General features: G+C 41.2%; 1 protein-coding gene across 1 annotated transcript in view; it reads right to left on the bottom strand.

The window, feature by feature from the left end:
- Nucleotides 1-1,979: 1,979 nt before the first annotated feature.
- Nucleotides 1,980-15,591, bottom strand: part of pde5ab (phosphodiesterase 5A, cGMP-specific, b) — a 51,181-nt gene continuing 37,569 nt past the window's right edge. The window contains exons 18-24 of the mRNA XM_078291836.1: nt 15,457-15,544; nt 12,427-12,527; nt 9,402-9,479; nt 8,417-8,480; nt 4,153-4,227; nt 3,294-3,377; nt 1,980-2,161 (exon numbers count right to left, since the gene is read on the bottom strand). Coding sequence (XP_078147962.1) covers nt 2,042-2,161; nt 3,294-3,377; nt 4,153-4,227; nt 8,417-8,480; nt 9,402-9,479; nt 12,427-12,527; nt 15,457-15,544 — 610 coding nt within the window. The 3' untranslated portion in view covers nt 1,980-2,041. The remainder of the gene's footprint in view (nt 2,162-3,293; nt 3,378-4,152; nt 4,228-8,416; nt 8,481-9,401; nt 9,480-12,426; nt 12,528-15,456; nt 15,545-15,591) is intronic.

Genomic DNA, 15,591 nt, shown 5'->3' with positions numbered 1-15,591 from the left:
AAATTTTGTGTGAGAGAACTAAACAGGTCAGTTGACACCCTCGTCGCCAGATGAAATGGTAGTGAGTGGACGGTTTTCAGCAACGATGTGACAGGTTCAATGATACTCGTATCTTCATGTTCTGGTTTTGAAGTGTTGTTAACGGCTTTCACCTGGCTGATATGCGTGTGACATCAAAGTAGTTTGGAGCAAAACGTTGAATTTTTCGAAACTGCAACACAGTCTGACCAGGCTGCCCGCCTTTCAGCTCTATTTCAAGACTTCAAAACAAGCAAGCATCGCCGCAACATTCAATTTATAAAAAAAATGGGAGGTGAAAAAACAGCCACCTGCAGGGCTAATTCATTATTGGTTACAAAGAGGGGTGGACAGACATGAAAGCTGTATTTTTAATTCTGAATTGGTCCTATTTTATCACAACAAGGCAGTGGAAAATTCTAGACCCAATTCCCTTTGAAAACACAGGCCTAGTCTTTGGCTCCTTTACATTTTGCAAAAATAAAAAAGGAAATCAAAATTTCAAATAACACAAGTTAATACAGTACATTTCTCAATGTTGTCATCATCTGAAAGTTTTTTTTTTTTTTTAAGGATCCTTCAAAAAGCAGAGACAGGAATCATTTCGGTATGAAAACTACATTTCCCTTATAAAGACTTGCGTGTTCTCGACAAGAAAATGACCTTACAGTATAGAAACTCTAATAAATATATAAAACATAAATATGCATTAGTTAAGACAATGAGTGAAAAAAAAATGTTACAAAAGACTCAAACCCTCATAGTGCGAATGTGTGGTGTGAATGATACCAAGTCATATCTAACAAGCTTATCAGATTATTGTGATACTATGTAAAGTATATAGTAAGTACGATGTTAATCTGTATCCTACTCTTACGGCATGGATCCCAAGGGTGCTAGGGTGACCCATAGGGTGCCGCTTGCACACGCTTCCTTTACTATTCAGTGTTCAATTACTTTCTCTCAAAGTTCACTATCTGTGAGGGATAGCGTAGGTGAGATTTCAAGATGAAAGTCAACTCTGCAAAAATAAAAAAAAAATGGCTATGGTAATAAATATAGCTTAGTGTTTGTAGACCTCGTCTCTGGTGAGTGACGGCTATGAAAGAAGGGTGACAGGGCAACCAGAGTCTCTCAAAATGTCCTGAAATGAGCACGAACTCTGAAACTGCAGATTACGTGTTGTGGACGTTCCTCCACCACTAAAGCATTACGTGGCAATAGCATGAATTGGACGCCATTTTCACGTTTTTGTCGTGAAAAGTTAGCTCACGGTTAAGTTTAGGCAAGTAAACCAAGTTTGATTATGGTTTGGATTAAGGTTAGGCGACTAAAACATGTTAAAGGTCCCATATTTATTTATTTTTTTTTCCAATTTAACACAGTTCCCTATGGTCTTTAAAAAATGTTTGTGAAGTGTGTAGCAAAAAAAAATCCAGCTTTTGTAGTGTGTGTTCCAGACAGGCTGTTTTTTGTGGCCGCTGGTTTTATGCTAATGAATTACTGGTCTGATTGGCCACCTCATCGGAGAGGGTTGGTCAACCCCGAGTGATGTTACTAAGGGCTGCGAATCAAAACGGCTTGTAGTGTCACATGATTTTTTAAAGGAAACTGACAAAATGCAAGTTTGAGTTTCAGATTTCACATTTTCTCAGCTATTAGATACAATGAGAAAATTCTTACATATGGAAGGGCAAGGACAATATGGGACCGTTAAGGCCAGGTTAAGGTTTTGGTCACGGTTAAATAAGAAAACCCTTCGCTAATGGGCAGAGACCACCCATCCGCCCCCCGATCTCCACACCCTCACTTTCGATGTCAAACTACTTCCTGTTTCTAGTCGTGTCTCCTCCACCTAATCCTTTCCCGGTGGGGAAACCGTATTCCTCTCGCTTTTCCTGCACGGAGCACATACTTTTGCCTTTTTAGACATAATGCTCATTTCAAGAAATTTTGTGAGACCAGGCTGGATGGGGAGGAGACTGGAAGTGACGTCGGTCGAATGCCAAGCCGGCGTCGGGGTTCACACCATGCCGTTGACCAGGCCTTTCTCGTCCTGCTCGGCCAAACGCTTCCAATGCTGCCGGTTCTTCTGACAACCTTCCAACAACGGGGAGCAGTACTCCGACATGCCGGCCAGCGTCTGCGAGAACGAGAAAAATACAAGGGAAAGCGGACTTGAGCGTAATATTTTCCAGCAACGTCCTGCTTCACATTTATACAGTCCCACACATTCGCAACTGGCAGCTGCCCAGTGCGACCACAGTCCTCTGCTGTTGGCCACTGGGAGCTGCCCAGTACAACCACAGATGAGAGTGGTGCGAGTGAGGAAAATGAGGATCATGGAGTAAAGTAGCCATGATGTAGTAAAATGCAGGACACATAATGATATAACCTTTTGGCTGATACTCTAATAGGATATTGTGTTTTATGTTGCTTACATTATAAAGTTTCATTATTTGTGAAAAATTTTTAAACTGTAACTTATAATGTAATAAGATCCCAAAATTACCATTTTAATGGGAACCTGTCTTGATGGGAAACTTATAGAAACTGACAGAAACTGTGTAACACCAAATTCTACTTCTAAATTCTCACAGATTCCTGCCTATTAGACTATCATTTAAGAGGAGGCCATCAAGCTGTCAATCGAACATGGTAAGTATAATTTGAATTATTATTTCCTTACGTGGTTTTGAAAATGTAACCACACTGGTTTGTACAGAAAGTGAGCCTTGGAAAATTCATGCAGGGACATTTTGAAAGCTGAGATATTACAGTACTAAAATTCAACAGCAGTGTTAAATCAGCAAAATCTGATTGAATAGGCAGGTAAGTGAATAACAGAACAACAAAAATCGTCAGTTTTTAAAAAACATATATGTAATCAGGCTTTGGTGACTTTTATTGCAGTAAAATATTCCAGATTCTTTACTGCAACAACATAAGAGCTTTTGTTGCTTTTTTATTAAATTACCCTACAGATGTGAAAAAAGAAAGGGAATCGTCATGTACCAGAACAAGACAGCCTGCCTCACTGTGAGAAAAAAAAAAAAGTCATCGACACAAAGTGAGAAAGACTGTCAGCGTCATTCCAGCAAGCGGGGGGGATAATAGGATGAATGTCCGCTATTGTCAGAGGCAAATCGTCGGCACGCTGCCTCTTCCTGCTATTCATCAGGCACAATGACTGTCAGTAATACTGGCAGAGCAGAGACAGCAGGCAGACGTCTCTAACCGCCGGGTGAACGACTCGTTCCAAATCCTCGGTTTACCTCGTATAACTGCGTGCAGATGGCGTCGATGAAGGACACCTGCATGCTGGGAATCTTGTCTCTCTTCTCGCGATTCATCAGGTCCTGAAGGAGAAAAGGGGGAGGGGGGAGGGGGATACAAAAAGTCAAAATAGAGAACAAGTAAACTGCTTGAGAAGTAGAAGAATAGTATTTCGCTACGTTGCCTTTATCATCATTGTATAAATGCAAAACTGAGGTCTCTGTACGGGGTAGGGTTGGACTAGTGTGGTTCTTTTTGAGAAATTAAAAACTGAAACTACTTTCAGTTTAAGTCTTTTTCGGTCACAGCCAAATTATGAGAGCTGTATAGGGGATAACTATCTATGAATAAAAGTCACATCTACTAACATTATTTTGATACATAATAGGGTTCAACCAATATGGGCTTTTGAAGCTGCTGATAGCTGATATTTTTCCCCCTGGAATTGTATTCTTGTCAGGGTAGAAAAGTCTCTGAAACAGAATTTAGACCATTTCTAGACTACTTTTTAATAAAAGGCCAATATCAGCCAACCAATATATCAGTCTAACCCTAATACAGGGTGTCCCATTGGTCTGAAATCACAGGGAAAACTGTATGGCTCCAGGGTTTCTGGTCTCTGATGGAGCCGTGGGTTTCTGACAAGCAATTTGGATGCTGGTTTAGTTGGTGGTTTCTTTTCAGACACCCTGTATTTCAGAAGTATGGATAGATGCCAGGATATAGAATTAAACATTTCACTGTTTTGCAGACTGAGTGACACCGGTGCTAATTGTAAGTGGCCTTCGTTCAATAAGAAACCTAACACTGTGGGAGAACAAATGATAGGGAGCTCTTGGACTGACACACAACACTTACAATGGGCTCAATGTTCAGCTCTTGTCTCTCCTTATCTCCCTGTTCGAAGAACTCGGTGGCCACCAACTCGGCGATCTGCGTCAGAGTAAAGACAGGGACAGGCAGAGAATTAATTCAAGTCAACTTTATTTATATTGTACCTTAAGCACAAAACACTTTGTTAGAGTGGTTAAAAGCAAAAGTCAACAGAACAAGAAGGTCTAAACCAGTGGTTCTCAAATCATATGCCATCGAGGCTCAAGAGTCTGCAGGTTTTTCATTCTAACCAAACACTACAGCAGCTGATTTCACTGAGGAGCTCCTCCTCTCTGGTTGAAGGTGTGTTGATGAGAAAACTGAAATGAGCTGCATGTAGTGTTTGGCTGGAATGAAAAACTACAGACTCTTGGGTCTCGACATTACAAAAAAAGCCGGTAAAACACATCAGTCACACTGAAAGACCATAGAGCAAAAGTGGGTTTTTAACCTCTTCCACCCTGCCAGCAGGATCATCATTACAAACGCATGTTAAAGTCGAGATGATACGGCATTTCGAGAGTATCTAACTTCCGTATCGTGACGTATTTCCGAGTGAAACAGGAAAGACAGGCAGGACGTAACGTTGGGAGGAATTTGATTTGAACGTTGAAAAGTGGGTGTGTCATAACACCCGAAGACACACCGAAGTACCGTGCTGTTGCTAGCTAGCTAACTAATGAATCTTAGCCTCTCAGCTCTGTACGCTAAAAGTTGAAGATTGATTGATGGGTGGATGTCATGATATTATTGGTTGAAATTAGTTACGGGCATGCTTACGTAAGCACACGGCACATTTTGTTTTACAGGAAGAAAACATGATTGAATTTTGATATAAGAATACAATGAAATAGATTTTTGGTATTTTTTTTGGCATATATTGTTAAATAGGTGCACAGTATGACCGGGGATGTGATCTAAAAGGGTTAAAAAGGCATTTTTCATTTCATCTCATCTTTAAATGGTCAAGCTTTGTTCACACCCACATAACTTAAATAGAAGAAGAACTGGGTAGTTCGCATGAGCAGTGATAGCCACCATGGCTGAACAGACCATGAAATGAGCGCCACCTACAGAAACTCAAAAGGAAAAAGACGTAAAAACATTGATAACCTTACTATAGGCCTCCTATGGGCCAAGCAGTACCATTCTGTGTCCAAGTAGCGAGAGACCAGGACTATCTATGTGCCAAATTAGAAAAAAAACTACTACGGCCGAATTATTGGACCAAAAAGCGTCAGAAAAAGAATAACAGGAATTCCAGCAATTAAAATAACAAGCTGCTCTTCCCAATTGTTTGCTTGTTAGAATTACCTATTAGATCTACCTGTCAGACCAAAGACAGAAGCAAACTAATAAATGTAACAGAATGTCGAAAAACACCACAGACTCAAGTTGCCACAGACTTTACTTTTCAAACGAGGCTTTTGCAATGCAATGCTATTTGCGCTGTCAACATCACATCCAAACCCTCTGTGTGATTTGGATCGCACTCCATCTCAGGTGAGTCTGCCGCATTTTAGATGAACAAGCCGAAATGCTGCTCTATTGTTGTTCTTGTTAACCTTGGAGTGGATCTACGTCCTGGCATATTTGCGGTGGTTTAGAATTGCAGGCCGAGGCATTTTAATGAACATCCTCGGAGGCTGATGTTGGACCGAGGTTGGGAACGTCGTACCATGGAGAACAAAACGCAACAAAATGCCTTTCCTGCTGCCAGAGTCAACAGAATCAAACTCTTTAACATTGTGAAATGACTGGGGAAAGAATGAGATAGACAGACAGACGCTATAGACCAAGACTGTGTAGAGGGGAAAGGGTAACACTGAAATGAAATTAGAGAGGAAAAACAATGACATTGGATGAGTGCAAATGAAAGAAAACAGTGGAAGGAAGATAAAGACAGAGAAAGATGGATAGAAAGAAAGCAACAAAGAAGTTAAACATGTCATCCCCCATGAATGATGCAGGCAAACCATGGGCCAATCAGTAACAAGATAACAAGACACTGGCGCCTCAGTGTTACAGGCCGATCAGCGTCATTTTTTAAAATGCCACAACAAGGCCAAAATGCCTCGTCCCTCGTCCCAAGTTTCATCAAAATCATTCCAGTGGTGTCTGGGATATTACATTTCACTTAAAAATGTTGACCTTTAATCACAGCGCCCCCATTAGGCCAGTCAGTGTAATTTCTGAAACCAAGAAAGAAAGAAAGACAGAACAAAAGCAAGCAACAAAGAGAGCAAGAAAAAAAGAACGCAAGACAGAGAAAGAAACTAAGAGTGAAAAAAGAAAGCGAGAAAAAGCGAGCAAGGAAGCAAGCAAGACTGAAAGCATGGAAGAAACTACGAAAACAAGACGGAAAAAGAAAGAAAGAAAGACGGCAAGAAAGTAAGAAAGAGGCAAGCAAGCAAGAAATTGAGAAACGAAACAAAGCGAGGAATAAGAAAGCGAGCAAGAAAGAACGCAAGGGAGAAACGAAGAAAGAATGAAATCAAGTAAGAAAGATTGAACGCAAGAGAGAAAAAAAGCAAGAAAGAAGCAGGTCTGCCAAAGGAGTGGTAGTCACACTAAGTTAATGGTCTCCGTCTGTTTATAGAGAGGTAAATGAGATCTGACTGCAGCCTCGGGGCCCCAATCAGCATCACTGTGTGTGTGTGTGTGTGTGTGTGTGTGTGTGTGTTCAAGCCATCTGCAGCTCATTGATTGAGACTGTGTAATCAAAACTCAGTGCTACAGGGGGGACTCAGCCAGAGAGAGCGCTTATTATAGTTCACTAAAACTAAGTTTAAAACTAAGCATGAAGCAAACCTTTTAGTCAACTGAAATAAATGTACAAACTGAAACTAAACTCAAGGTATAATCACAGTCTCCAAATGTATCTGAAATAAAAATATTCAAATATTATTTTCGGTATTATTATTTCAGTCAGACGAATTACCAGTGGTGTATAGGAGAGTAAAAGCCACATCTGCTGACACTGATACAAGCTAGACTTCGACCGATATGGGTTTTTGAAGGCCGATACTGATAGCAGTATTTTTCAACTGTGGCAGAAGGTCTCTCTTCCTGCCAGGCATAAAATGTTTTGTTTACACAGAAAGTTAGCAAAGTTTTTGCGCTGTTGATTCATAATGGACTTGATACATAATGATGGAGATTGAGATTTTGTTTTCAAAAGTTATGAATCTATAGGCCATAGAATGAAAACCAATACCAATTTTGCATTACTAAAAGGTCTATCTTCATACATTGGATAATGCTGATCACCTACGAATATTTAACATATTGCATGCTATATTGCTATATATATTGCTACATATTGCAAGTGTTTGCATACGCACCAGACAGAAACCAGAGACACAGAGATGATTTTGGTGCCAATCCTCTTGTTTAAACTAAATAAACTGAAAACTAAAACAAGATAATTCTAAAAAAAAAAAAAAAAAAAAAAGGAACTTCCAACGTGAAACTAAAATCAAAATTTGAAACTAATGCAAATCAAAAAATTATTACAACCTTGAAGTGGAGGAGAAGAGCAAGAGACTCTGGCAAAGTAGATGCACAATTTGATAATGAGATCCAGGATCAGGTGCTGGTGTGTGTGTGTGTGTGTGTGTGTGCATGAGAGTGTTTACTACCCTGCTTGTTCTTGAGGTGTTATCTGAGGACGTGGACACAGCTGTTTTTATTAATGAGCACTCACTTGTCAACGCACACACACTCACATGCAACACACACACATACACACACAATGAGTTTGTGTCTGTGTGAACCGCTCTCTCCGCTGTGCCTGGGGATCCTAACGAGGTGCAGACTAACGAAGGTGGCTGGGGAGATGAAACAACAGGGACACAGCTCGCAGACAGATAAGGAGAAAGACGTAGAAAATGCATGTGTGAGAGAGAGAGAGAAAATGAAGCAAAAAATAGAGTACTGACAGAAAGTAGATTGAGGCAAAAGAGGTAGAGCGAGAGAAGGGAAGAAAGAAAGTGACAGTGAGCTATAGAGAGCTCTCCATCAATAAGGGACATGCTGAATATATTGAGAAAGCCAGATGGGTCACATGGCTTTAGTGAATGTCTTCTGATTCCCTTTCGACACACAAACTAAACGACAAAGTTGAGAATAAATCAGGATTTCACGGCAAAAAATGAAACCATATAGCCTCATATTGAGTCTGAGAATCTTGTTTTCTCTAAAACAAGTCAATATTTCTCATGGGTAGGTACATAGATAGATTCTTTACCCTCTTCTGCACCGGCCAGGGCTTGGTGATAGCCGAGATGTCACATGCAGTCATCAGCATCGACCTGAAGGGGGAGACAGATCAACACAAATTATTAGACTTTCTTTTTTGAGTCATGCCGTACAGATCAGCTGTATTTCCAACATTAGCTCCTTCATTCGCTAAGTGAATTCGGTGTGGACATTTCTGACATATGACCTGAATTTTGACCTCCTAGTTTCAAAAAGAATTCAGTCCAATGTTCCTGCATGTCTGTATTTATCCAGATAGACAAGTAATCCCCCCTGGACAATTGACTCAATGTTAAAAATCTGAAAAGAAAATTCACTGTTATATACCCGATCTGGACTCGCATGTCAAAAATGTTTAATTAACTGGAATGAAGAAATTTTTTCCCCTTGACTACCACTACATTGACTGACAGCTCTTGATACAAGGACAAAACGTGACAGCTAAACATGAGTTTTAAATGCATTCTGAAGCTTTAAATTCTTTGCATTGTTTGAATAAGTCAGACCTGCATTTTTCTACCCTTTCAATTTCCATCTTGACTTCCATTTGTAAAATGCTAACAATACGCATATGCACTTCCCGATTGCTTTCTGTATTATGTCACCTGCTTCTGTACATTTTACAAGGTGAAAGCTAACAATGCACATCTGTAGGTTCTGCACATATTTCTGTAAATCTACGTACATACATATTTTCACATCTGGACACATTTCTGTTTATACATTATTCCATCTCTACACCTGATAATGTGAACAGCTACCAATACACATGTTCACATCTGCGTCAAATCTGCCAATTTTTGTTTTATTTTCCAATAAGTTTATATAGAGAAGTCGTCCTTGCAGTTGCCCTGGCTGAACGTAGCTCTTTACATTTATGTGTGTGTCCATATATGATGTACTTATATAAGCTGGGGTTTTACATAAGTGTGTTTGGGCGTATAGGGGGTCGGGGGGTGGGCGGTTGTACTCACCTCAGCAAGTCTCTGTGATGCTCGTCCTCCCATACAAACTGGCTGTTCTTGGTCAGCTCAAAGAACTCCCCTCGCCTCCTGACAACGACAACACACACACACACACACACACACACACACACACGCACACAACACAACACAGCAGCTATTCAATTATCCTCCTATGTAACCTACTTGCCTACCTGCCACCCATGGTCTAGACTGAAAGAAGGCTGAAGGCTGAAACAGAGATGAAAAGACCAAAAGATGGATGAATGAAAACATGCGAAAGATGGAGAGAGAGTGGAAGTGGGTTGGGGGAGAGATGGTAAGAAAGGAAGAAATAGAAATAGAAAGAAATAGGCTACAGTAGAAGTGCGGGGAAGGAACATGATATTGAGCGAGATCGGTATTTTTAGGTATTTTTCCCTTTCCCTGCTAATACCGAGCTTTTCTGCTCACTCTTTCTTTTCATCCCTCCGCCTCTACCGGCAATTTGGTTCCAAAATGAGATATCCTCCATTTGGAAAAAAAAGTGACACCTTCTCTTTCGATTCATACCTCAAAATTGAAGCAAATTGCGGTGTTCTTCAAAGGACAGTGGATAGTTGTGGATTGACAAAATAATAATAGTATTACAGACTGGATCATCTATAGCAGCCATTCCCAAACTTAAGAATGCCCACCCAAGGCCCACCCAACACTTTAATCACAACTCTGATCAACACACGAGACTAAGATGAAGTATTTCCCTATATATTTTTTATTTCATAAACAGAACATGTGAACGTGGGCATACGGCAATGCAGTGCAAATTAATAATCCATCCACATACACGTAACAATTTGTAAATCCCAGCGATAGGTTCTCACTTCAGCACTTTCTACGCAGCGGCAAAACTACCATATATGCAGGTGCATTTGGGGCCGCAACGGTTTAGTGCCCCTCTTTATCTTGCCACTATCGTATCATAAGATCTTGAGCACTGAGTCTACAGTATACACCTAGCCACTAAACTTTAATGGTAAGCGGTAAGTATTTATAGTACTCAATGAGCCAAGTCATCTGCTCCATGGTGTCACATACTTGATGTCATTCATTCACCAAATAAATAACAATACAATAACATAAAACAGTTTTACATATAGTTTATTGACTCCTCTATGTTACATTTCTAAATTAAGTTTAAATAAGGATTAATGGGCGATTTGATGTTCAAAAATGTGCAAAATGTGCCTCCGCCCCGCGGAATTCTGGGTTAGTGTCACCGATTATGTTTTCATCTGTTATGGTGCTCCGACACCAGATTTTGTCAAGTATAGCATGGCGGTCTGTTTTCCTAGTAATCATTTCATTTAGGCGTCAACTGTGCAGTGCATTTCGCTATTGCTGGTCGTTTTAAAGCTGCGTGCTTTCACTTCTTTCATTCGCTACTGACATTACGTTATGTTACCGTAACATAACGTAATCTTATATATAACAAATCTTATACGAGAACCTGATCACAATAAATTCTGGTGAGGTGGTAACGGAACAAGCCGTACCGAAGGGAGAGGGGAGGAGGAGAGGCAGGAGGAAGGCAGGCCGCAGACTGAATAGCAAGCGGAACATTATGATGCATTGTGATGGGCAGGACCCGCTTTGACCATCTTGCACTGGGGCCCGGCGCTGACTCGTTACGCTACTGTTTCTACGAGTCCTTCTTTTTGTTTTCACGGATTCATTTTGATCTTCTGATGATTCGCTTGTGGAGGTTGATTCTCCATTAACAGCTTTCCTTTTGCAACCTGATAGCCACCACTCCATTTTTACTCTTCCCCCGCCAATGATGAGGTATTCCCTCATTACAATTCCCCGCCAATGACGAGATATAAGATACGTTCCGGCCGGATCAAAAATAGGTCAGATTAATGAAGAATAACACGTAATTTAAATCCCATGGCTTTGTTTTATTAGTTCTGATTACTTTTTTTAACGCAAATATTTAATCATAAATATTTTATGGTAATTTCAAACTTAATTACAAAATTGAAAATTAAAAACGTTTTATTTATTTATTGTAAATGACCTCTCGCTGCCCACCTGCAGTACCTTCACGGCCCACACTTTGGGAATCACTGATCTATAGTTTTGAGATTATGGAGGAATTTTTGGGCAATGATGCATTTTATTTTCCAAAATGGCTGTATAGTGTTTTGGAGTAGAACAGGGCCTCTCCAACCTTTTCATGTCATAGACTCCCAAATAAACATTAATTAGGCTGCGGAGCCCCATTTGATAGAGATTAAGACTGACGTTTAGCCCGGGGATCCATATGGGAATACTTTAGTCATTGTTGATTTAGTAGTAGTAGTAGTAGCAATAGCAATAGTAGTAGTAGTAGTAGCAGTGGTAGCAGTAGTAGCCTAGTAGTAGTAGGCTAGTAGTAAGCTAGTAGTAGTAATAGTAGTAGCAGTAGTAGTAGCAGTACCAGTAATAGTAGCTGTAGTAGTAGGCTAGTAGTAGCAGTAGCAGTAATAGTAGTAGTAGTAGTGGTTAGCTAGTAGTAGTAGCAGTAATAGTAGCAGTAGCTAGGCTAGCAGTAATAGTAGCAGTAATAGTAGCAGTAGTAGTAGTAGTAGCAGTAGCTAGGCTAGCAGTAATAGTAGCAGTAATAGTAGCAGTAGCAGTAATAGTAGCAGTAGCAGTAATAGTAGCAGTAGCTAGGCTAGCAGTAATAGTAGCAGTAATAGTAGCAGTAGTAGTAGTAGTAGGCTAGCAGTAATAGTAGTAGTATCCTGGGTTTCAATGGACAGTTTTAATCTCAACATTTTAACACTGAATCCTTTTCTGTATTGTTCTGGCATGTAAACAGTCAGATTTAAAGTTACTGAATATCGGTATCGGCCTTGAAAAACCCATATCAGACGAACCTTAATCAAAACGGCTTACAATATCCCCTCCCTCTTCCCCCGCGCCACCCAAATTGACCTTCACCCCTCTGTCTTCCTCTCTTTACGTCACTCTCCAGTCAGATTTCCATCTGGGCTTGACGTTTGGTACCTACTTCATGTACAGGGCCAGGTCGGTGGCCAGAATAGCCCTCTCGATCATCTTCAGAGTGGCCTTGTACTCGTCCAGGGACAGACTGCTCAGGATCTGGTTTCCCTACAGAGAGAGAGAAAAAGAAAGAGAGATAGAAAAATGCAGGGATACATACACACACACACACACACACATTAACATAAACACACCCACATTCATATACACACATCCACATACATATATACACACCCTAACATACATATACACGCACACACACACACACATACATGAAAGTTAGACAGCAAAACACAGAGAAGAGGAAGTGTGTGTGTGAGTGAGAGAGTGAGAGAGCAGCCCTCTAAGGAGTATAGATGCTATGTGCTGATAGTGTTGACCGCAGTTTGCACTGAAAAGGACCACCAAGGGGTTGCCATGACAACGCTGGCCCACTAAGGCAACACACACACTAACCTTCAGACGTATATTAAACAACTGAATCCAGTCAAATTGACTTTACGGTATGTTGAGGTGTTATTCTATGTAATTCCATTTCAAGTGCGTTCAAGGCTGTGTGTGTGTGTGTGTGTGTGTGTGTGCCAGTATGTGCACATGCGTGTCTGCTTGTATCTGTCTAAATATGTGTAAATGCCACATGCAACAATGGAGTCAAGTGGTGCTGTGAAGTATTTTGAGTCTATTTCAAGGCCATACAGATCCGAGCAGGCTGTAATTCACTGTGTTTTATTGGGCTATCAGAGTGTTATCTGCTAGGCTGGCAGCTGGGAAGCAAGGAGGAATAGGCGTAATAAATAAGACAGAAGGATCTGGCATCCTGCTGCAGTCAGGCCGATACACATGATCAGCAGCAAAATTGTTCTTGCTGAGTTTTCCTATGGAGAGAGCAGAGGCCTACTATCAGCGTTGCACACCACTTCAAATTTCCACCAAGATTCTTTGAACTTTGACCCAATTTGCAGATGTCCTTTCAAAGCAAAGTCAAGTCAGTCTTATTTATGTAGTGCCTTAACTGCATAAACAATTCAAAAATCAAATGAAACACATCAGTCACGCTGAAAGGCCAAAGAGTAAAAGTGGGTCTTTGGACGATACTTACAAATGGCAATGGATTCTGCTGACCTAACACTTTGGAGAAGCTTGTTCCACAGTCTAGGGGCTGCAATAGCAAAAGCGTGGTCACCCATTATTTTGAGCCCTGGACCGTGGAGCGGCCAAGAGCCGCTAATGAGAAGACCTAAGGGTGCTGGGGGTGTTGTAAGGGCACAGAAGATCAGAGAAATACTGAAGCAGGGTGCACACTACACAACTTTAGCCCCAGTTTAGCAGTCCCAGACAAGTTTTTGAGATCTGAGACAAGATTTTGATATGGTCAGAGAGGCGGTCTGACCCAGGCGTTGAACCGTCTCAGACAACCAGAGCTTTTCAAACACGCAATGCTCTTGTAGTGTGAGATATGTGGAAAACGGTGAGCAGCAATAGCCAGTGAGAGCTTGCGAGGAAACCTGGCAGAAGAGACTACAAACCAACACAACATCATTATACCTCCCTGCAGAGCAGAAACCCCATGCTGCCCGTGTCTCCCGAACCATTCTCTCCTCTAAATTTGGCATCTAGCCCTCTTCCCTTTTTCTTTTTCAGCACAGTAAGAGCTGAAATCTGCTCTTCCTTCTCGAGCTCCGCTTTAGCACATTCGAGTGAAAAACAAAGTCACGTTTGCCGTCTGTTTTGGCGAGACAGCAGGGTATCGAGATCCCTCACGACCAAATCCAAGTGAACAATCTTTTAATGTGAGACCCCCCCACCGTCTAAGCCATATTGTTTAGTGTCTCACCACTATGTCGGCCACAGAAGAAACTACAGGAAAGGTCGATTAATGTGAGCGCTACAGGGATCTGAGGCGTTTGACAGTAGTTTGTACTCGGCATGAGGTGCTAGACCATGCAGAGCTTTGTAAACAACCAGCAAGATTTTAAAATCGATTGTAAAGCTGACAGGGAGCCAGCAGAGGAGTGATACGGTCCCTCTTTTCTGCACCTGCTAAGAGCCGAGCTGCTGCATTTTGGATGAGCTACAGCCGTGAAAGGGCACAAAATGTCATGTTTTGCATAACTAGGGTATAAAATACTAGTGTGAGCACACTTCCATGATGACAATGACAGGCCCTTCCTTGTTGTGACTGCAGTGCAAGCTGGTCATGTGTCATGTGCGGTACACTCAAGTCTGAATTTGACCTTGTAGTTTTTCATCATAATGAGTAAAGATCAAGCAAAAAATGGCATAAATCTATTTGGAATCCATATCTAAAAACTAGCTTAGTGCTAGTTACATGCTTGCCAGCTGCGAGCACCTTGGCAAATAATGTAATAAAATCAATTCACCAATAATAACTAACTACTACAACACAACAACTCATGTTACTCGTAACAAACACATCACAAAGCCTTCTACGGTAATGTCACATCGTCAACAAAGGATAAAGCCCACTTACAACAAAGAAGTCCAGCAAACAACATGCTAGACCTAAATCAAACAATCTCATGCTGTAAAAGGACACGACTCCACCGTCTTCCAATGTCACGTCCGTGAAAATCCATCACGTCCATCAGCTGACCTATAAAGATTACTACCACAGGCATTTCAACAGGACTTTGGACCTAATGAAAATCCTACTGTCTCTTAGCCACAAGCATTCAGGACCAATGCTCCCTCGAAGTTGGCAGTTTGACCAACGTGTGATAATTTATCCTATTGACCAAACAATAATATGCTGTCAGTCATCAGTCATTGTCCTCAGAAATGTAGCCAATAGTATCTATATTAGTCTAATTGATGTCAAATGATATTAGATGCACAGACTTTGCAATAGCTGAGAGTCTAGAGTCTAGTGAATTGATGCCTATTGAAAATGAATGGATGAATTAGGGATGGTGATAAGAGACAGAGAGGAACGAAGGTTAAGTGGATTGATGGATGGACAGATTGATCTGTGTGTGTGTGTGTGTGTGTGTGTGTGTGTGTGTGTGTGTGTGCTTACAGGGCTGTTGAGGATCATGAGGCACTGGTCAAAGTGGTGATGCTCCATGGTGGAGTGGCAGTAGAGCTGGGCCAGCGGGTGGTCACTCCTGCAGGACACATACACACACACACACACATTCACAGTTACCCCTAC

Source organism: Centroberyx gerrardi, chromosome 23 (genome assembly GCF_048128805.1).
Source record: "Centroberyx gerrardi isolate f3 chromosome 23, fCenGer3.hap1.cur.20231027, whole genome shotgun sequence".
Lineage (NCBI taxonomy): Eukaryota > Metazoa > Chordata > Actinopteri > Beryciformes > Berycidae > Centroberyx > Centroberyx gerrardi.
The sequence above is the reverse complement of the archived record's forward strand: the minus strand, read 5'-3'. Positions and strand labels throughout refer to the sequence as shown.